At 46.9% G+C, this 23,808-nt stretch overlaps 1 protein-coding gene across 1 annotated transcript in view; it reads left to right on the plus strand.

Moving 5' to 3' along the window:
• MCUR1 (mitochondrial calcium uniporter regulator 1) overlaps window positions 1–23,808 on the plus strand; it is a 237,300-nt gene that overhangs the window by 100,923 nt on the left and 112,569 nt on the right. The window contains exon 4 of the mRNA XM_078687987.1: window positions 2,640–2,741. Within this exon, the coding sequence (XP_078544113.1) occupies window positions 2,640–2,741 (102 nt within the window). The remainder of the gene's footprint in view (window positions 1–2,639; window positions 2,742–23,808) is intronic.

The raw sequence follows: 23,808 nt of genomic DNA on the forward strand, positions 1-23,808 counted from the left end.
GGACCAAAATCCAAGGGGGAGCCCGACTTCACCAGTCGAAGCAGAGGGAGGAGTGAGTCCTTGGTCAGCAGAGGAATGCTAGCCAGTTTGGAAGTAGAGGGGGCGGGTTAACAAAGGTTAGCGAAGGAGGTGGTATATTAATTTTTATCTGTGCGACCTTCTCGATGAAAAATTCATTTAGCGAATCGCAGAGATGTTGAGAGGGAGGGACTGTTGTCGTGACTCTATCGGATGCTGCCAATTCATGGACGGTAGCAAAGATCTCTTTGGACTGGGACTCTGCCTCTAAAATCCTTCCTGAGTAGTATTCTGTTTTAGCCTCAAGAATGCCTTTTTTGTAAGTCTGTAAGGCAGAATGGTATGCAGATTTCAGTAAAGGGCTATAGGCTCTCCTCCAAGCTCTCTCAGCTCTCCGTGCAGCTAGTTTTTTCACCTTAAGGTCAGAGTGGAACCACCTATTAGCTGCATGGGCTCGCTTAACCGTAATCCGCCTCAGGGGAGCGAATTCGTCGCCCGATTGAATCAGCCAATTATTGATGGATTCCAATTGGTCTGAGGCTGCAAGGCCTGAGAGGTCAGGGCTGGACTCGGACAAGGACGAGCAGAGGGACGGCATATCGGCTTTGCCCCATTTCCTGATCCAGGTATTCTTGGGGAGCGGGGGCTTAACCTCAGGGGATAGTGCAAGGGAAAAGGAAATGAGAGAATGGTCCGACCAAGGGCAGGGAGAGATGGTGGGGGGCGTTGTAGGGACATTTAGGGCCCAGATTTGGTCCAGTGCATGACCATGAATATGAGTGGGGCTATGAATGTGAGGTACAAAGTTGAGGCTAATCATGAGGTCATTGAAATGCTTGGAGTAAGAGGTTTCGGCGGGGTCGTTAGGCCAATAATTAAAGTCCCCTAGGACTAAGACTGACGAATTATTTATCGCCAGAGTAGCCAGGAGATCTTGAAAACTAGGAATGAAAGATGAAGTGAGTTGAGGGGGGCGGTAGACAAGGACGCAGGTCAAAGGGGTTTGGTATGAGGTCGAGCGCGCTACCAAGTAGTCAACTTCAGGGATTATAGGAGAGGGAAGGATCTGAAAGTGCAAGTCAGCACGAGCTATCAAGGCTACTCCTCCGCCCGTCTTGCCCTCAGGCCGATCCGCTCGGATGGCAGAATGTGAAGGGGGCAATGCAGCTAGAACATTGGGCAGGGAGTCCGCTCTGAACCAGGTCTCGGTTAAAAACAAGAGATCAGGTTCATGCGTGTCAATATAATCAAATAGCTCGTACTGGTGTTGAACAGCTGACCGGGTGTTAAGTAGGGCAGCCGAGATGTTAAATACCGGTATTTGAGGATTGAAGGAAGGGGGTGGGGTGGGGGGGGTAGGGTAGAAGGCAAAAGTGTCAACTGGGTAACAATCTCCGGAGGAGAACAAAGAGACGGAGTAAACAAACCAAGGGAGGTCACACGATTGAATACAGTGAGAGGAATGGTACCAGGGGTCCAGTAGGAGCAAAGCTGTGATGGAGTGTATCTAATCAGCTGAGCAGAGTGGGGTGCCCCTAGCCCCGGTCGGCCGCGGAGGGGCGCAGACGGGCTCGACTTTGGCGCAACTTCGGCGCGAAGTCGGCGCTCCCGCTGCGCTCGTCCGCTGCGCTCGTCCGCTGCGCTTCCACCAGGTCACCATTATATCCAAAAGGGAAGTGAGCCACTAGACCGCTGACCTGCGCGAGGGAGAGGCAGGGCAGAAGTGGGGTAGGGCAGGAAGTGGTGCTCGATGTTGCGACCCTCCGCACAAACGGCACAATGCCGGGGCGGAACGGGGTCCAGAGCAGAGGAGACAGGTAAGACAAGCCCCAGCCCAATAGTTTATAAAATACAAATGCACAAATGCGCGTTAGCGCTGGGTAACAGTTTCAGAGCAAAAGGGGGTTCCCTATTACTGTGATCCCTGAGAGGGTCAGAAGTGTTGTTTCTGAGGTGTCAACACACTTGTCTGTTTGGATATGGTTAGGAGGGCAAGTAAGACACTATAGCTAGTCAGACTCTGGCTCAGGGATGCCGAGGTGGTACTTATTGTGACTTGGTGCCTACTTGACAGCATTCTGTGGTCCCAAGCATAGTTCTGTTCCTGAGCAGAATCCCTGCAACGTTGCCTTGTCAGATTAGTTAAGGGGCCAGAGTCCTCAGGAGTTTGGCTTAACCAGTAGCACTAGCTGAGGTTGTGCAAACGTTCAAGACGACTGTACCTACCTGTATGGCGTTGTTGATAAGTGTACTGTTTTGAGAAAAATTGTGTAAACTATGCTCTGCTTGATCTTAATAGCAACAATGTACTTCCATTTAATGCAATAATGAGGAGAAAAGATATGGTAAGATTCTCTCTTTGTCACATTTCTTTACGAACTAGTGAGTGCTTATTCTAGATATGCTTCCATACTACCATCAAATAACCAGAGCTGTAAATATAAAGTTACAGGTATTTTTGTTTCTTGCAGCTACTCTTGGGGCCTAGAAAAGAATTTGTATTCAAATTTCAATAAATATAAATAAATATACAACACACAACTTCCTGATTCCACCCCCCCCCCCCCCAAATAAAGTACCTGTGTCTTTGACGTGAGTTGGTCTCTTTTATCTCGCTCTAGGAGATAACTCTTCAGCAAGTAATGTCCCAAATTACTTCGGTGAAAAAGGATATGATCATTTTGGAGAAAAGCGAGTTTTCTGCTCTGCGAACCCAAAACGAGGTAAGTTTGTGTTCTCAGATCTTTTACTTCAATTTGGTCTGAGCGGCAGTTGCCTTGCCTAGATAATAAGTGTAACCCGTAAATATGCTTTTTGAGAGTGTGACCGTGCGCATGTTGTTATTAAGTTGTAAAGTATATGCATTCCTTCAAAGTGACATGATGACCGTCAGAACTTTCTCGGGGTGTAGGCTGATAAGAATCAGATTCAGTCGGCATTCTGGCAGGTTGACCAATCGGGAACAGGTCATTAGCAAAGAAATATGCCATTATTATTGTTTTGTTTCGCCAGATAGAGCATACACTTTCCTTAGGCACCCATGAAGTGGCAGAAGTGGGCAGATTCTATTCTTACTTGAGTGGCGCTCAGGTTGTTAATATTGGAAATGTTTTATGACTAATTAGTGGCCCTTAAATTTCCAGAGTAGAGTGAGTAACTTTCTAAGTACTCCATAGATGTCGGTTATATTCTCAGCTCATGCAGGCAAATGGGCTAAGGTCTGGGCACATTGAGCCAAAGATGGTTTCCGAGCTGCAGACCGGCCTCCAGGTGAATGCGTTGATGGTACACTGTGTGAGGAGAGGTCCAACCATGCACAAATCCTCATTCACAAACTGAAGCAGGTGTGCCATTAGTAATTGTGACAGTCATAAAGCTTGTAAGTGATGAATGTTGTAACATTTTCTATTTTGGGCTCCACTTTCAAGCTTGCTCGGCAGCTCCACCCGCCCAGTGCTAAATGTTTGATTACTCACCACACCAGTTGTGGTGTGACTGCATCCTCTGCACTTGGTGCTTAAAGTTTCTGTGTAATGCGCAGCTTCAGTAGGCCAGGTCTCTCTGATGCAGCACCTTGCATGAGTCACCTGAAAAACGCAGTGCTACAGATCCACACCTTCATATTGGAGACGCTGCACTCCTCCCCTTAAATCATATCCGTGTGAGAGCCCAAGGGAGGAGTGCAGGTCAATTGTAGGAATCACTTGGAAGGCTGCATTCCACTCAGTGAACCTCTAGAATGGAATCCACTGGCCTGGCACAGGGCCAAGACTAATGTGCATATAGCTGGGTCTGAACTGAGGTGACGAAGTGACCTAAAGAACGATGAAGGATTCAACCCAGATCTGTGACTGGGGGTGAGTGTCTGAAAAGTTTCAGCGCTCCGTCCATCATCTCCTTGTGTTTGCTTTGTTTGCCCTAAGTTGGCAGAATATGCCCAGACGTGGATCCTTTGCTCACTTTGCCTCTGGATTCAAGCTAGCCTGGATGATGAGGGCTGTTAGCGCAAAACCAGTCCCAGGATGCTTGTTTCCGGTTCAGGGAAGACCTGGCTTGGCAGTTCGGGCTGGACTGTTCCCATGAGACACAGGGTCAAGACTGATTTGCATATAGCTGGGCCTGAACTGAGGTGGTGAAGTGAGCTAAAGAACGATGATGGATTCAACCCAGATCTGTAACTGGGGGTGAGGGTCTGAAAAGTTTCCTCCCTCTGTCCATCTTCTCCTTGTGTTTGCTTTGTTCACCCTAAGTTGGCAATGTATGCCCAGATGTGGGTCCTTTGCTCACTTTGCCTCTGGATTCAAGCTAGCCTGGCTGATGAGGGCTGTTAGCCCGAAACCAGACCCAGGATGCTTGTTTCCGGTTCAGGGAAGACCTGGCTTGGTAGTTCGGGCTGGACTGTTCCCATGAGGGACAGGGTCAAGAATGATTTGCATATAGCTGGGTCTGAACTGAGGTGGCGAAGTGAGCTAAAGAACGATGATGGATTAAACCCTGTGACTGGTGGTGAGTGTCGGAAAGGTTTTGGCGCTCCGTCCGTCATCTCCTTGTGTTTGTTCAGCTTGTGACTCAACCTACAGCACTCGTTTAATTTGGCTGGAGAATAATTTTTTTTGCAAAGTTTGATTTGATATCACACCGTGCTTTTTATGAAGTAGCATCTTGGCTTAATGGTCATAAAAGTACCTTGTGACTAAGACACACTGGCTCCCCTGAGTCGACCAGTTGTGGTAACTCCGCCTTCTCTCTGAAGATCTTGGATTACTGCATCCGTAGCTCCTGAGGTAATGTAGCAATGCAATTTGGTTACTCTAAACATTATATGTGTGTGTTTATGGGTGTGTGTATCTTTACTATGGAGACTGAAAATGGAAACTTCAGACTGTGCGTCACCAGTCCCTGGCTTTTCAGCCTGACTAACCTTCCTTTGCAGATACGCCATAATTATCTTCTCTTTGCTTACCTGAGGGAATTTCTATGAATTTCATATTATAGGATTTCATTTCTTAATCTGTTTGTGGGGTGGGCTTGCACGCGCACTATAACCGCATGGCTCAAAACCACCTGGTTCACTTTGAAATTGTCTAAAGGAACTCCCATTGAAAATTGAGCGAACACAACCTCCTAGCTCTGTTGTAAGCCTTTTGGGACCTCTTTTTTACGTTTCTCACTGAATTTGAGTAAAAACCATTGTACAACAAAAGTTCTGACTAAGCCATTCTGTATAATTTGTTTCCACAAAAACTTCAAAACGAACTTCATTTATCAGGTAAATAATATCAGCTTGGCAAATGCCATTTATTTTAAATACATTTCTGCAAGTTTTGTTTCAAGTCTTCCTTTAGGTACAGGTTTTCATCTTTTTTTTATTTTAGTCTTTATCATGGTCCTTCCCCCACTCATCTATTTGTCGGTTCTGTCCCCATAATTTTTTAAATCTTTTTATATCTGATTCCTGGGCATAGCACCCGTGCATGGTTGAGCCACATGCTGCGTAGGCCTTCTCAACCTGGATGATCCTGTTTGACTTTTCCACTCTATTTCAGTTTTCACATCTCATCGGGTGCTGTGCTGCTCATTTTTGCTTTCTACATAAGAGCATGTTAACCTGGTACATGAGCTCATTGGATCTTCCAACCAAAAATGATACCTTCTGTAAGCAGCAAAAGTAAAAAAAATTGACCAAGATGTTGTCCTTGGTGTGTGGACAAAACGAATGACCAAACTTCCTAATGCCGTAGCTGGCCTGCTCTATTAGTCCGTCCATACCCGGCAAATAGGTCACACCCTGAGGCTGAACATTTTTGGAATAGGTGCATAGAGATTCTCTGAAAAGTATAGTTTCCTTTTCAAAACCAAGGCACTTATTTATTTCCATAACAAAGTTGATGAAAAGTATTTTGATAGACTCCTAAACAAATATCATCTAGGGACAGCCATCATGTTTCAATGTTATTTTTATGCCATTGGTTCATAATCCGTTTATAAGCCTTAGTAATCCTGCTTTTTGGCTGCTGATCAATCTGCTTGCTGGCTGGCTGAGTTGTAGAGGTTTTCTGTACCATACACTTGTATGGTTTTCCACGCTGGTAAAATAGTTCTTAAGACCCTTTTTATTTTTATTCATAAATGTCTGTCAGATCACCATCTGAATCAATAAATGCTCTTTTTGAACTTTTTTGCTAATCCAAGATCAGGTCTGAAAAGGATACTCGCCATCTGGGCATTCGGAGTGACCTTAATTTCTATTTGGAACACCATTTTTCCCCTGAAGGTCTTGTGGTTCTAATCCTAGGAATGTGGCTTCCAATGTCTTTTATTGCCCAATGGGTGGCATCTAAGAGGGAAGCTTGTATTGGAGTTTTTATCTCTGTGGGGCATTCTCCTATCCAACCATGCATCCTCATGATGTTAAAACCCTCGAAGTATCGACAAAGTAGTCATCTTGGCTCTTTTCAAAGCTTCCGTAAGTCTTATGTATTGGAGGGTAGCGCTGGTCCTGATACCCATTTTTAGTCGAACCAAAAAGATACAGTCATTTGGTTGTAGCTTTATTAATATTTTATATTGTTTTTTTAGCCTTTCGGACCTCATAAACGAAATATAAAACAACAATACATCTCAATTGTCGACAGATATGCGTAGCATTTAACATTCTTTTCCTTATTAATTTACAGTTATAGTCACTTAACAATATTACTTAAAAATGTTCTCTTGATATCACTGTCAGATGATTTTCAAAAGAGAACAGATTGGTTGAAATTGGTGTTCTTCAGGTGTCACCTTTTACTAAAATAAAGTACAGGTGCGGCCTTAATGTATTTAATTATTTTTTTAACAGATGGCAAAATTTGCCAGTTACACAGAGGTCGCAATTGCACAATATCCTGCGGGCCACTATGCCTTGCCAGTGCTTTTGGCCTTTTTTCAGCAGTTGGTCCAGCCTTATTTTCATGCGAAGGCTACATGATCTAGGTAGGATCCAATGTAGACATCAAGTAACTGCAGTGTCTGGATCAGTCTTTGCCAACAATTGCAGGTGTGTGGATGTATTACCCCCTACAACCACACGATCAATGGTATAAGAATGCATAGTAAACAAAAATCTGCCTTCCTTTTTTGCTGCAGTCATGCTATTGGCATTTCATATTTGAAACAGAGTTTAAAAAGCCTCATCTTAACTTTACTGATTAGTATGGAATGGCTCTCCTTTAGTTCACTCGTGCGTAGAGCAGACATTTAGGTTTTAGTGTGTATACGTACTAACTTCCCTGAAGGCGTACTCACCCCATACTGAGCACCGCAAATCAGTAGACCGAGGTACATCTTTTCTGCGTTAAGACTGGGAGGTAAAATTGTGAAAAGACGTGCAGGTGTAGAAGAACATTCATACCTTGCTGTTAGAGAAATGTCCCTACTTATGGATTCTGTTGAGCCTAATAGACTGGATGGGGGGGCACCACCTCAGTAGTCACACACTGATTACATATGAAAGAACGGGTGTTTCTTTCCTTCAAAATTATATCTGGAGTTCGTCTCGTGTGCCTAAAGGAAGTGACAGAAAACACTTTCCCCTTTCTGGGACAGTAAACAGGAGAAATTATTATTGTAAAATCAAATGATGCTCAATTGAGAGGGGTCATAATCCTTGCTATAAGTAGGGTGGCACCAATAAACAAACTGGGAGTGGGAGCTGGCCTTTCAGATTTTCACCATGCTGTGTTCCATGCAGAATAGCTCAGGCGGTACCTTAAAGTTATCCATAAATGTATTCATCCTCCCTATGGAGTAAAAGACTGATATTAAGCTTGTATGCCCAGGTTTGTTAAACAAAGCAATATAATTACACATAACGCACAATTCATGCAAATACACCACAACCAAAATATAGAGATTGTGTTGTCACACAAGAGGGTCATGCTCAATTCTGGTCATGAAAAGAGATTCTATTTCTTTACGAATCGATATTGTGGCAATTTCAGATAAATGCTCCCATTTTGTAGTTTTTTAATTCTTTTTTTAATTTATTTAGAGTTTAATAGAGCGCGAACCAGACCCGAGAGGGTATCAGAGTGCTTTACAGGATTGACAGGTGGTATACAAAAGACTTAGGAGGAGTGGATACAATTGGGATAAAAACAGGTACATACATTATTCCAAAAACCAAGCCACTTCAATCCCAGGATACATGTGGGATAAAAACAGGTAGATACATTATACAAAAAAAAAAAGAAGTAGTAGTCTCAAAGTGCCGGGTAGGTATTTATTTATTTATAAAGTTTTATATAGCGTCCACAAGATCCCGAAGAATATGAGAGCGCTTTACAAAAGGATGGCAGTAAGGTAATAAAAGCAATATCTACATCAAATAAGATAACACACATAAATAATTACAGGACAAAGGGTTCAAAGGCAAATAATACAATAACTGATACATAGCGGGCTAGGAGGGGGGCAAATGATGAGGTAAAGGAAAGAAGCATCCAATGAAGGTCTAACGGTTGTAGGGTCAGTGACTTAGAGCAAACGATCCTAACTCATTTGAGGTAAGAACTTGTTCATTAGGAATGTTTAGGCTTCCAATCTGAAAGCAACCGTGGAGGAGATTCTGCGTACTTCCGGTGAAAGAGAGTTCCAGATCTTAGGGGCAGCACTGGAGAAGGCTCGGTGGCAGGTTCTCTTTTTGATAAAGACAGGCAACTTCTAGTTCTGCCCATCTTTTCCAGTGAACACCTTGCTACAATGACCTTGACTGGACTCATCTGAGCCGAAAAAATGCAAAAGGGCCAAGGATAGTAGGTTGCCCTACGAAGCTCGTAGTCAACTAATGATTGCTTGCCTGGCGCACAAAGCCCTCAACCTCAAAACACCCAATTATCTAGTGCAAAAGCTTGAAATATCCGGTGGTGGCGCTAACACTTTCCTCTTGAAACCACATTGTTATCATCCGGAAAGACCATGGATAATGCCGTAATAGTGGGTGGAACAAAGTCACTGAGGTGAATGTAATGCCAGCGTTAGGAGAAGAATGTGCCCATTAGGAAAGTGTTGGCCTCTTTTTTGAAGCGTGCCAAAGAGGGAAGTCTTTTGTTGGGGGGCGGGAGAGAGTTCCAAATTCTTGGAGTGGCCCCAGAGAAGGCCCGATTGTACGTTTTTTTTCCCGCAACCGTGCCGGTTGGAGCAAAAGGTCTCTGGCAGACTGGGAGTTTCTTGTTCCTCTGGATATCGCGAGTTTCTGGGCAAGAAATGCCGGGGAATTGGAGTATAGAGCCTTGTGAGTGATGCAAGCTAGCTTAAGTTGGAATCTGGCCTCGAGAGGAAGCCATTTTAAGCTTTCAGGTGGGGAGAGATGTGGTAGAATTTCTTTGAAGCTGTTAGGAGTCTGACAGCGGCGTTGAGGCAGGCTTTCAATGGGGCCAAAGAGGTCTTGGGTAGACCTGCGAGGGTAGAGCATCCATATTCTAGTTTGGAGATGACTAGTGCCTGGATTGCCATTTTTAGGTCGGGAGTGTCGAGGAAGGGTTTAAGGTTTCTTAGGTAGCTCAGGTGAAATATGGCTGTTTTGGCCATCGAGTTGATTTTACCACGCATATTCAAGCTGCAGTCCAGGGTTATTCCAAGGGATTTAGCAGAGTCCACAATGGTAGGGGGGACGTTTAACGCTGTGATAGCCTTGATCCATTCTTGAATGTCTGGGTTGGTTTTGGTTGGGGAGATTAGAAGAAATTTAGTTTTTTTGCGTTAAGTTTGAGGTGGTTAGAGGTGATCCAATGCACAGTCAGCTTCAAGGCCTCATTCAGGGAGAGAACGTCCTCCGGAGAAGAGATTTTAATGTAGATCTGTGTGTCGTCGGCATACATGTGGTAGGCATTATTAGCTGTGGGATGTATGACATTACAACGCATGCTTTTACATCGCATGCTTTTACATCGCAGTTTTTACAACACATACCATTACAACGCATAGCGCTTTGGGGTGCTGGATAGTGAATAGTTTAATTTACTATTCCAACTCCAGTCCCCGTGGACACTAGGGAAGGTGGTGGATAGTAAATTAAATCTATTCCCTATCCTAGAGCGCCCCCCAGCGCAATGCGTTGTAATGGTTTGCGTTGTAAAAGTTGCGATGTAAAAGCACTGCGTGGTAAAAGTTGCGTTGTAAAGGATGTTTCCCTTAGCTGTGCTTAGCACTTCTGTGAGAGGTTCAAGGTAAAGATTGAAGAGGGTTGGGGAGAGGGTTGATCCTTGGGGGACTCCAACCGTGAACGGAGTGGGAGCGGATAAGTTATCGTTGATTAGGCTTCTCTGTGAGCGATTCTGGAGGAAGGTCCTAAACCATTAGAGAATGGTGCCATGCAATCCCATCCTGAGTTTGAGGCATTCAAAGAGTGTTTCGTGGTTAACCGTGTCGAAAGCGGAGGATAGGTCTAGAAGGATTAGGAGACAGGTTTTGCCTTGGTCAAGGGCTTGGAGGGCATCATCCACGATGTGAAGGAGGGAGGTTTCAGTGCTGTGACCAGGTCTGAAACCAGATTGGAAGTCATCTAGTACGTGGAAGTTGGTGATGTGCTGGCTCAACTGCTGTTGCATACATTTCTCCAGAACATTCGCTAGGAGTTGGATGTTGAATGTGGGTCTATAATTGTCTGGGGGTGCAGGATACAGCGTATGTTTTTTAAGATGGGGCCGACTTTAAGAGAGTCATGTATTGTTCCCTGTAGGAGGGATGCGTTGATTATTGCAGTCCAAGAAGGGATGATAGCTTGAGTGGCGGCGGCTAGGCAGTTAGAGTGGGGGAGGATTGTTGTAATGATTGTTCGGGTTTAAGGAGGATAGAATTTTTGAGGGAGAGGGTTTGTCGTAGACTTTGAAGTTGGACCAGTGTGCTAGGTTTTTGGGTAAAATCTGGGAGGGCAACGCGGAGAGAAGAGGTAGAGCTAGCGTGGTTTGGGAGTGTGTTGGGGCTTTAAGTTCGTTTCCTAGGGCAGAGATTTTGTCACAGAAGAAGGAGGAAAATTCCTTGCATGATATTAGTGCTTTAGGGGTTTCTTTGGAGGCTTTAGCCAGTTTGTTAGATTGGTGTTTGACCAACTCGAATAGCTTGCGAGGTCTATTCTTGGCGTTCTCCAGTTCTATTTTGAAGAGTTCTTTTTTTGAGTTGAGGATTTTCCTATTGTAGGGATTTCTGGGCTGGCGGAGAAGTTTCAGATGGGCTGCTGACGGGTGCTGTTTCCAGTTGCGTTCTGTCTGCAGGAGGGATCTCATCTCATTGTTGAGGGATCCGTTGAACCAGAGGTTCCTGTCTTTGATCGGGGCTCTTTTTAGTTTTAGCGGAGCAAGGTCATCGAGAATGTTGGACATAGTAGTGTATAAACAAACAATGTGCAGTAAAGTAATCACGTCACATGCACATGGACATAGACAACAAATAGTTTAAATGATAGCCTTTGTTAAGTCTCGAAAATGCATATCTTTCAATAAAGTATTGATTGCAATAGCAAGTTGATTATATGTTGTGTAGTAATCCATCAAAGACTGCCCAAATTGAGTTCAGCAGTCCTCCATAAATAGAGGAAAATGTAAGTACTCACATCGTCAAGAGGTGGGCGCTACCATCTAACCTGCTCACCTCCTATCTAGAGTATCTTGAAATGCCCCCTTCCTGGGTTGGTCTGTATTTACACAGGAAATGCTTTCCAACGTCAATGTGGGCATGCCACAGGATACAAAGAATTATGGGAAAAATTCAATTAAAGGAAAACTTGTGTTCTTTTCGTCCTCAGGGAGAGTGACCTATAATGGTGGGAAAGATTCCATGATCTTGACAATGTGTTCTCAGTTGTCTCTTTTTTTGGTCTAGTGCATTCCAAAGTGTCTCTAAGAGATCTTCCATGCTTGAAAGAAACCATAGGTTTGTCAAGGCTGCCACTGTCCGATGCCAAAGTTCACAAATTGACATCGGACAGTTTCAGCCTTGACAAACCAAGATCATGGAATCTTCTCCCAATTGTAGACCACTCTCCCAGTGGGCATTGCAATGTGTGCAGATACACAAAAAAAATGAAAGAACTGGACCTTGAATTGCGCACAACCCTGGAGGCTCAAAAACATAACTAATTGCAATTCCTCAATCAATCAATCAGGATGTATAAAGCGCGGCTAATCACCCGATAGGGAATCCAGGCGCTTGTGGGTCCCGGAGGATTATTCAAACAGTCAGGTTTTGATTGCCATTCAGAAGGTGAGTTGGGTGAGGTGATGGTCTGGAAATGAGTTGGGAGGCTGTTCCAGGTCTTTGCTGCGATGTGGGTGAAGGAGCGTCCTTTACTTGTGCTTGAGTAGATGCAGGGAGTAAGGGCAAATGAGAGGTAGGCGGAGTGTAGTCTTGGTGGAAGTTCAGGCGGTGGTTAATGTAGACAGATTCTTGGTTGTGTAGAGCCTTGTGTGTGTTAGTCAGCAGCTTGAATTGGCATCTCTTCTGTATGGGGAGCCAGAGGAGTTGCCTTAAGTGGAGTGTGATATGGGTTTGTCAAGGAAGGCTGAAGATGAGTCTGGCTGCAGCGTTCTGTATGAGCTGTAGTCTCTGTAGGAGCAGTACGGTGATTCTTACATAGAGGGCACAGCCATAGTCCAGTCGGCTGGTGATAAGGGCCTGTTTCACGGTGTCTTATGTCTAGGGGCAACCACTAGAAGATCTTATGTAGCATGTGCAGAATAGGGAAACAGGCAGAGGAGACAGCGTTGAGCTCTGATTTCATGATGAGCTTGTTGTCAATGATAATTCCGAGTTTTCCGGCGTGGTCGGAAGGAGTGGGTGTGGATCCTATGTCTGATGGCCACCGGGAGTGGTTCCATGTGTTGCTGCTGGTGCCGGATATCAGTACTTCCATCTTGTCTGTGTTCAGCTGCAGGCAGTTTTTCTGCATCCAGTCAGCGACACATGTCATGCATCTGTGGAAGTTGGTTGTGGGGGTGGTGGGGGTGTCTGTGAGTGAAAGGATGAGTTGGGTGTTGTCTGCCTAGGAAATTATATTGAGACCATGGGATCTGACGAAGTTGGCCAGTGGGGTCATATATGCATTGAAGAGAGTAGGGCTGAGGGATGAGCCCTGTGGGACAATGCAGGTGATCTCCTTGGGTTTGGAGGTGAAAGATGGTAGGTGGATACTCTGGGTTCTTCAGGTGAGGAAGGAGGTGATCTATCTGAACACGTACCCTTGGATGCCCATGTGGTGTGGTTTTTCAATCCGCGTGTGGTGGTATATTATGTCGAAGGTTGCTGAGAGGTCGAGGAGGATCATAGCTGGTGTTTCTCCTTGGTTGAGGAGGGTTCGGATGTCGTCAGTGGGTTGCGATTGCTGCGGCAGCCAGATTGGGAGGCGTCAAGTAGCTGGTTCTGCTTCAGGTGTCTCATGAGTTGCTTGTTGATGATCTTTGTCAGTCACTTTGCTGGGAATGGGAGCAAGGAGATTGGCCTGTAGTTTTTGAGTTCACTGGGGGCAGCGGAGTTTTTTTTTAGTAGTTGTCTGACTTCAGTCTGTTTCCAAGTGTCAGGAAATGTTGCTGTGGTGATAGAGGTGTTGAGCAGGGTGGTGCGATTCTGGCTGATCCTTTGCTTTCCAAGGTTGAAGATGTGGTGCCGGCATGGGAGCTCCCGAGTGGATGGATTTCATGGTGGAGATGGTGACCTGGGTGGAGAGGAGGTTCCAGGTGGTCAGTCTGTGGTTCGTGTCGGTTGTGGTGGTGACATATCTGTCAAGGAAGTCTGTAGGTGTGGGTTGGGGTTCGAAGTTTCTGTATATAGTTGTGCTCTTGTCATGGAAGAAGTCAGAGTGGTTGTGGCACAATTCCTGTGAGGGTGTAATGTTGTTTTCGCTGGCAGCCAGGTTGGAGAATTCTTTAACAATGCTTTAAAGTTCCTTGGGGTTGTTGGCACTGGCTTTGATGCGTGCAGCTATGACTGTCTTCTATGTTGCCCTCAGCAGGTTGTGGTAAAGGTTGAGGGAGGTCTTGAAGGATACCCTGTCAGAGGTGTCCTCATGTCTAAGTTTCTGTGCAAAAGGTTCCATTGCTAACACAAATAACAGAGGCAACAATGGAAACCCTTTTCGTGTCCCTCTGGGCATCAGATATTGCTCAGAGATATGTGTGCCTGTTTTGGCTCTTACTGTGGAAGAGGTGTCAAATAGTTTAATCCAATTAATAAAGGTGGAAGGATTATTAAATGTTTTTAGAACTGAGAACATATAGTTCCAGTCTAAAGAATCAAAAGTCTGTTGAAGGTCCAATGAAAGGCAACCAGCAGTCCGGAAATGGACAATGTGATATTTCCATCACCTGATATAAACGGCTAATGTTCACAGAGGTGCTCCGATGTGGGATGAAGCCACAGCTGTCAATGTGGACTAAATCAGGGAGCAAGGGGAGTAACCATAGGGCTAGCACTCTGCTGAGGATCTTATATTCATAAGTGAAAAGGGAAAGTGGGTTATACAATGAGAGATCTTCTGAGGCCCGGCCTGGTTTAACCCCTTCAGCGCGGCACGAATTTTCGCGCTGTGCTGAAGGTTCTATTGAGCCTATGGGCTCATGACGGAACGGTTCCGTCATGAGCACAGCTCACCCGACGCTCATGACGGAACCGTTCCGTCTTGAGCATGGAAGGGGTTAAGCAGAGAAGTAACTAAGGCTTGTTTGGTAGTCGGAGGTAGGGTTTCCTGCTTCTAGGGACACTGTGTTTAATTTCTCAAGGCGTGGGACTAGTCGGGAGGCAAAGGTAGTGTAAAATTCAATAGGCAAACCATCTATGCCAGGTGTTTTATTACGTACCATCTCCTTTATTGCTTGTCGTAAATCAGGTGGCTTCAAGAGGGCCTCTAACGACGCCCGCGCTACAGGTGAAAATTGTGGGATTCTTAAGTAGGAAGTCGTCCCCGACAGAGTAAGGTAGTATAGGCAGAACCATGTAAAGCTCAGTGCAATAATGGGCCGAAGGCATCATTAATCTCAACTTCTGTAGTGCAGTTTGTTCCAGACGGTGTCATGATGAATGGTTAAGATTTGGAAACAGTGGCGGTCTAATCATGCGGGCGAGCAGTGTTCCAGCCCTGTCTCACTCAGAGTGGATCTTTTGTTTGTATGATCTATAGTCAATTATTTTCAGACGTTCCAATAACTCAGCGTGCCATATCCTAGTGTTCTGGAGGTCCTCTAGGCCATGTGGGGTCATGCATTGACTCATGCTCAAGGGATCCCAACATTTCTGTATGTTGCAAATTGCGGAGTATAGAGTGCCTAGCACCTGTTGTGGTAGCTATAGATACTCCCCTTATCATAACCTTCAACACCTCCCATTCTGTAAGTGGTGGGGAGGCTGTGCCTTCAATATCAGTAAAATAAGAATCTATGGCAGCGCCTAGGGTAAATAACTGACCCCTCCATTTGTTGCGCAGTTCAGCGGCCTCATGGGCCGAAGGATGGGTCTCTTGTAAATAGACTATATGCGCCTTACGGTGATGGAGTTGTGCTAGGATTCTGTGGTGCTTATGGACTGACCCCATACCCCTTATCTTCCGCGTCAATATCTTATAGTGCTGTGATGCAGTCAACATGATAACATTTCGCAACTAGTTAACTTGGCGGGGACCCTCATGATGTATATATGAGCATGGCAGGCAGAGGACCCAACATAACAAACATAGGAACATATCCCAAATGCTAGGTCCAATGGAAAGCACTCGTCCTAACAAAGACAGACTAATAAACAGTTAGCAAAAACAAAATGATACATAGTGCAACCGATTATGGAGGGTGCCAACACCTGTATCTGGGGGGAAAATCGGAGTGTCCTTAGCAGTGGGTACAGTGCACTGCTCGGGCACCACAAGAACATTAGTGACAAATACCTGTAAATAAACCAAATGAAGGATAGTTAATGGTGAGTTAACCCGCACAACAAGTGTGTATGCTCTATATGTTGTGCCAGCGGCGACTCCTGAGAAAATAGAAACACGCCATCAGTGAACAATGCAGGCCACGTCATTGAAGACAAGTTGATGGATCATAGATACTTGACTTTACAAGCATATAATTGCGCGTACACCCGCCCTAAAGGTTAGGGAGGGGAAGTGAGGAAAGGGGAGCAGAGGGGGGATATAGGAAGAGGGGATAACAATAGAAAACAAGGGGCAGGGGATCGCAGAGTGAAACTTATCTGGACCAACTGCCAGACGTGGCAGTTTGAACAACCGAGTAGTCCAATGCTGAGTAGGTACCAGTCCTCTATGTCCACAGTCTGTGGCGTCATAGTAGGGAAAAGAGCCATACTTGCATTCAAGTCCAAATCTCAGTCAACACTTGCTGAGGAGCTGGAGGGTGCCTGCTGCTATTGTGATCCCATCGAGGACATCGTCGCCAAGACGGCTTTCCTACTGTCCAGGGCCTGTTGCGGGGATGGTGCTGCCTTAGAGGTTGCCTTTCGAGTCAATCTGCGCCTATGGCGTCAAGGACGGTCTTGTGGTTTCCTCTGTGGTTCCTCTGAGGCAGGAGGGCATTGGGATAATGTTGTTCTATCCACTCCCACAGAGTGTTTGAAGAGTCAAAAAATAGGGAGTTTTGGTCATGTATTACTTTCAAGTGTGCCGGGTACATTAAGGCGTATGTGAGCCCTTCAGTGTGCAATTGTTGTTTGACCGCCAGGAAAGAAGCACGGCGGCGCTGTACTTGCTATGTGTAATCCGGGAAGAGCAACACCGTAGCTTTGTCCATTGTTATGGGAGCCCTCGCCTTCTGGAGGAGAGCATCCCGATCTCTGAAATTGAGAATATGTGCGTTCATGGAGGGTGGTAGTATTCCCGGGAAAGGGCGTTTGGTCGGCACCCTATGTGCACTCTCCACAGTCAAAAGGTTGGAAAGTCTTTGGGGGGCTACTGTCACCTGGAGCCATTGTTCAATGAATAACGTTGGGTTTGAGCCCTCTACCCCCCTCTGGCATTTCCACAATGTGCACATTATTGCGACATGTGCGGCCCTCTGCATCTTCTGCCCAGTCCTGTAGTCCTGTAGTGCTGTTAGCTGCTTTTGGAGTTCAGCAATTGCAGTAGAGTGTGAGGCCTGTTGAGGGGCCAGTGTAGCCAATGTGCTTTTTTGGCTGTTGTCACTTTCTCTGAGAGTTTGAGATGGTCATTTTGTAAAATTCCTAGATCGGGCGACAGGATTTCAATGCGGTGTTCAATGGTGGATCTAGGCTCACAGATTTCTTGGAAAATCACGTTTAGTTTGTCCTGGGGGGAGCCACGTTTGTAAGTGGAATGCACTCTTCAAGAGGATGTGTAATCATTTGAATGGCAGGATGAGCAGTAGGTTCAAACACTGTTCTTAGGAGCTGAACTTGTGTGAGGCAGGGGTCTGAGCTCATACCAGGTTGTCGGGCCTGTGAGGTAACAGGCTCTATGTATTGTGCACTATTAACACCTCATGTGGACTGGTACAGAGATGGGGCAACAGGGCCAGTGATGCCCCACCGCAGGGTAGACAATCAAGCGCACATACGATGGGCCCAGTGTGGGGAGAGGTCGATGGGAGAGCTGCACCCTTTCACCAGGGAGAGTCAAGCCAGGTCTGACCCCCAATTACTTTGATATTTCAACACTGATGGGCAGCATGCGGAGAAGTCATTTGGCACCAGAGCGTGGTCTACAGGCCCTAAAGTATGGTGTGGTAGGCCTCCACAGCCGCCTTTAGCCTCCAGTGCCTTTTGTTGATCCCAGGCCTCAGCAGTGATTGTGTGGGGAGGGCCCTTTCATTCGGCCTCAGACCTGTGTCCCACAAACTCCAAGGGCCCAGGCAGGTTTAGATTTTTCAGGGGTCCATAGTAGCCACCGCGCTACAACGGTGCCCCCCAGTCACATAGTTGATGATCAATGTGTGGGCCTCCCAGCGCGTCTCGCAGGTGCCAACAATTCTTTGGCTGTGGGGCCCGGCCTCTCTAAATCTCATTTAGGGCCCAGGTAATCCATAACATCCAGGCTCAGGGGGCAGACCGCCACTTCTCACTCAAGCCACCATCACAACTGTCAAGTTCGGGGGGCCTCTGCCTCTAGACGCACGCCTTCCCACACTATCGTTGCCGTGCTCCGCAGGCGCTGCAAGGACTGCTGCCTCACCTTAGCTGACAGCAGCCGCGCCAAGTGAGATTCATGCAGCTTCCATCAGGGGACTCTGCTTCCTGGGTATAAACCTGCAGGGCGGCAGCAGCACTTGCCTTCAGCCCCATCCGCCAGGGGCACGACGAGCATCGCTCTAGAGGCACAGAAGGTGTCCAGGGTGATGAGGTGAGGTGTCGGGGACTGTGTTTGCTGCAATGAGCACCCTGCAGTCGGGCCAGTGGTCCGATTCAGGCCAGGGAGAGCGCAGCACAGGCACATCGCGCAATAACCACTCTACGCTGATGTTTAGCATTTAAGGCCATTTATTAGGAAAGGGTTGACTACAAACTATTTAACCAAACATCAATAACTTATCAACAACCCCAAAAACGTCATGTCTTTCATCCATCATCCATTCCCACACTCCAGTTATTCTATCCCGCTTCACTCCGCGATCTCCTCCCTTCTTCCATTCGCTTCCACACTTCTCCTTCAACCTCCTCCAGCATCTCCAGCCATCGCACTCTTGCATCCCGCACTCCCATCATGCACCTGTATCCCCCTCTCTGGGCATGAGTATGCCTGTCATAGACTCCCCACCCCTCCACAGTCTTGCATGACCCAAAATTCAATTCTTCCTAAACTGGCACGCTCCAACGGGTACTTAACCCGCTTCCCACTCCCTTAGCATGAGGGTGGGCGGGTGGATCAACTAAAGCTAACTGATCCTTCCCTAATGGCACTGAGAGCAGGAAGAGGCTGGTAACTCTTTCCCTGTCCTCTTTAAACCCTAACTAAGACCCCACCCCTAACCCAACCCCCTAACCCTGTCCTCGGCCTCACGCTAACACCCCGGGGGAAGACTGGTCTGCTGACCCTACTTTCCCCGGGGGCCGCATCCCCACCGCTCCACAGTCTGACAACCAGGGAACCCCCGTAGGGGGGGTTCTCTGCCCCACCCCAAATTTGCAGTGCACCTTTCGCCCTCAAACCCGGCAGCACCAAATGGACTCGTTCCAGAGCTTACTGATGACATCCCTCATTTCTATTATGTAATATGCCTTACCAATGTGCGAAAGGTGCACACCATCATCGCGGAAAAGGAGTGGCTCTCCCAGCCGCAAACCCACATGTGCAATCACTTTGATGCCTGCCTTCCCACAGAAGACTCTCATTGCACCTTTTCAATCGCAGCTGGCTTCAGTGCCCCCTCTGGATTTTCCTCAGCACAAACTCTGTCCAAACAATGAATGCGCCTGCAAGATTGCTCTTCATGGCTTCCAAATTGCGTTACATCAAATGCAGCACGGACACACCAGACTGTTTTATCAAGTCAACCTCTTTGTGCTCCCAAGCGCATCCTGCTCTTCCCCGACCAAAGAACCTCGTTGTGGCTGCTGCACAGGCCCAGGCTACGGCTGTATACCTGCCTGTCTGCCTACTTCAAAGCCCAATGTACAAACGAGTGCCCAACAATCCAGGTAACCGTCTTGGCCTCCGGACCCCCAACGCAACCTACGAAGAAAAACGAATGTTAATACAAACTGTCCTTCAACATTATACCAAAAACCGTCACTGGTCTTTCCTGATTCAAAGTGGACTCATTTTCGCACATAGCGCTCGCAGCAGTGATCTCCACCTCCCAATCTGCTGTATCCTATCCCAAGACCACCCCAAACACGCCGTCACCGCGCCAATGCGAAAGGAATGTGTACTATACCGCGCAGGATCATTGCCCAAATGTCTCAGCGCCATTCGCAACACCGCCAGCAACTGATACGCTGTCCCACGCTTCCGAGAATCATGGCAGAAAATCTATGACAGTTTTGCGTCCCACCGGCCCAGCCCTGCCTCTGCCAGCTTCTATCACCGGCTTGTGCCCCCCCCTCTACTCCCCCCCCGGCTGTAAGAACCTGAGGGGGCCCCAGTGCCGCCAGGTCTCTGTGCCGTCGCGGTCATCCCTACTCCAGCCATGGATCCCCCCTTCACCTAATCCTACCCACTTACCTCGGGGCCCCTCAGCCGCACCCAGGACCTTCGTTCTCCAATGCAAAGAGGGTGGGCCCCCCGCTTCCACCCCCGTACTCCACCTCCCTTGCTGCCGTCGCCTCAGCAGTGCGGTGATGTGTGGGCTTGCTCCCGCCCCTCCCCCCTGGTCCCAAAGGCTCAAGAGGAGTGACAGCGTCTCCTGGCAACCGTAGGGGCAGGCTCTTACGCCATCCCCACACTTCCCTGGCTCATTTGTCCCTAGCCCCACCCAGACATACCTCTATGCGGTGGTGGGGCCTCGTCCTGGCACGCCACCACCGCTGCAGCAACCCCGGCCGACGCTGCTCAAGGCATGCAGGTCATTCCAACCAACGCCTCCTCTAGCACACCGGGCCGCAGGAGATCCGCTCCCAGCGCGGCCCCAGAGTCTGCAGCGAGCACGGACAGCCTCCGCGTCCGGCGCCGCCTCTGCAATTAAAACGTTCCCTCGCCGCAACCGCTCCCGACCTCTCCTCTGCTCACAAAAAAACGCCACAACCGCCAAGTTGGGCCTACACCTAAACTCTAAACTAATCAACTAAAGCTAACTGATCCTTCCCTAACGGCACTCTGGGCAGGAAGAGGCAGACAACTCCTCCCCTGCCCTCTTTAAACCCTAACTAAAACCCCACCCCTAACCCTATACGTCCGCCCTGTCCTCGCACGAACACCCCGGCGGAGACTGGTCTGCTGACCCCACTTCCCCCGGGGGTCACATCGTCCCAGTTAGCAAGGCCGCACCTCACGCTGACACCAGTTTAGGACGAGTCAGCGCAGCATCTAGGCAGCTGAGTAATTCACTGGAGGTATTGGCAGTCACAGCTGGGGCTCCTCTTCGTTGAGGGGTGTGGAGGGGTGTCACCATATTCATGATTGGCGGATTAGGCAGGCTACTAGGGCGTCTGGAGTTAGAAACATCTGCCATTGTCAGCGGTTGGCCGCGCCCCCCCCACCAGCGATGGATATACTGATTAAGGACCTTTGAGTGTGGCCTGAATGACAAAGTGCAATGGACTCACAAGGTCAAAGTAGGTCGTACCAGACCTCCATATTTAAGAGTGTCTCTTGTAAGACTGAAGATCGAAACCAAAAAACCCTACTTGCTGCCTACTAAGTTGCCCTGTGTTGTACATTCCGCTTGTGCACTATATGCTAACCCTGCTATAATGTTACCCTTCTGGTATGAAAATTGTATAATGACGGGTCTCTTTGAGGATTATTCTCAGCAGTGGTAGGAATAACACACTTAAAATAAGTACTATTATTTCAAAATAATTAAATACCTTGAGTCCTACAGGGAATATAGCAGCAAAACACAGAGAAGGAATTCAAAATAAAAATTATTGAAAAAGATGATTCCCGTATTGTAATGCTGCACATGCCCGCAGGTTTAGGACATATAACTACATGTCCATAATTCCATGGGGAATATTGCCACCTACGCCCTCGCCTCCTAAGAATATATGGATGGACTGCATCTCGTAAGGTTGCCTTTAAACTACAGTACTGCAGTATCAGTACATGATACATGTGCTGATATTGCTTCCTGTCTAGCCACCATTACTGCATCTATCTAGCCCTCCTCCTCTATTTTGCCTACATCTTGTTCCCATTGTTCCTTATGTATCAGAAGGTGGTCTGGGGAGTTGTTTGAGTGTTCTTTACAGTGGTTAATTTGTAAAAAGTGCTGGGCTCTCGTCAGGAGGCAGCGTGCAGCAGCCCATTTCTCCTGTTAGCGCTGCCTAAAACAGAACCAACTACTAACCATGAAAGTGGGTAGAGGATGTGGCATAATGGCCAGAGCTTTTGACTGAGCTGCGAAATCAGGTTTGATTCTCGACGTCGGCTCAACATCCTGTGATTCTGGGTAAATCACTTAATCTCCCCGTGCCTACCATAAAGGAATATGTCCTTAACTGGTGTTCATGAAAAGCACCAGTGTTTGATTAAGTGCTGGTGCTGGGCACCAGAAACCACTGACTCAAATTAAGCCCTGGTTCTAAATAACTTGAAAATGCTTTTAATCTCTATATTCTCCTTGGTAAGTTTGGACTCCAAAGTATTAAAGTCTGGTACTGGGTTCAGTTTGTCCCTGTGTCCCTTTAAATAATCCTGTCTCAAGCATGTGACAGCCCCACAAGCTAGGTTTGCTGCCATATTGAGCTCTCCTGTGTCAGGCATCTATGCATGCCCATTTAATACGCAGGTAAGTTTCCCATTTGGACATGTGGATGGTACAGAGGACTTTAAACATGATTGTCGCATCCATTGGGAACCTGCATATTTCTTTCAAAGCTGGCCCTATATGCTTACATTTTCCCCTGTTCATGTCCCTTCTGGCCACTTGATTTTGCAGTCTTTGTTAACCTGTCAGTGAGCTTCTTTGGGAGCGTGGGGTGGTTAAGATGAAGTTAGAGCATTAGAGATGTGCCATCACAATGGCTCTTGTTAGGACTTCCTCATTGTTGGTTCTGAGGAATTGGTGCATTTTCTGGAGGATGGGAAGTTGTAAATTGATCCAATTGACAACAGATTTGACCTGGGGAACTTGTACTTAAGAGTGAGTATCTTTGGACTAATACAGAGGTCAACAGGGTAGTAATTGGTGAATAGATGCTGATAATTCTAGTCTCCCATCCGCCACAATAACAGACTAGGTGGATGTTCATGCTGCCCGATACGATAGATCACCAATATGTTTAGCAAATAATGAACTTTGAAGTCCTGGTGCATAGTCCGGACCCTTAAGCTTGCATCTACTTCCCTCTTAAGCTGTCCTGTCCTCCAGTCCCAAAAGGAGGTGTTTTTACCCCACACTGTGAATTTACAAGCCTGCATCTTTTGTTTTTAGTATTTCAGCATATTATGGTAAGTTTGTGGTCTTTTTAGTCCAATGACTTGCTCATTTTCCTCTGGACTCTTTTTGTGAAGATTCTGGATTCCCATGTGTGGGAGGGATGGTGTGAGAAGTTGGCCTGGTATATGATGCTCACTAGTTCTAGTGATCACCTTGTACCTTGCCAAGCAACCCTTATGATGATTGGTTGTAAGTCAACCTTATAGACCAGCTATCCTAGTAGCGTGGACAAAGCAGTCTTAGGCTAAACTCTGTAAAGGCATGTGAAGCAAGCTGTTTTACCATACACAATCCCCCTTGAATACCAAATGAAAGGACACCACACAGATATATATTGAAAATATTTATATATTTATTTACTACAAACTCCCCTATACTCTTTATGAGCATAGAAGCAAATGCGTTAAAACAAAACACAGTTTAAATATACAAAAGTTGCACAATATGGATGAGCCCTAGGGGCCACTTAAACCATATACTAAAATAGTGGTATAAGAACCACCAATGGGAAAGGAAATAGGCCTAGTGCCTGGGGAATCGCTGGAGCTGTTCGGGACTAACAGTGAAGAAGTTGGGAAAGGCCCGCGGGACTCGGGTGCAGCGCTTAAAGCACACGCATGCACCAATGCAATGTCAATGGTGCGTAAAAGTTATAAAGTTACTGTTTTAGGAACCTTCCGACTGACCTAGAAGGACAAAACTTTAGATCTAGGCACTAGAGGTGTGTACCAGTGTAGGAACACCGGCGTTGCTGAGTTAC

The sequence above is a fragment of the Lissotriton helveticus genome, chromosome 4_1 (assembly GCF_964261635.1).
Source record: "Lissotriton helveticus chromosome 4_1, aLisHel1.1, whole genome shotgun sequence".
NCBI lineage: Eukaryota > Metazoa > Chordata > Amphibia > Caudata > Salamandridae > Lissotriton > Lissotriton helveticus.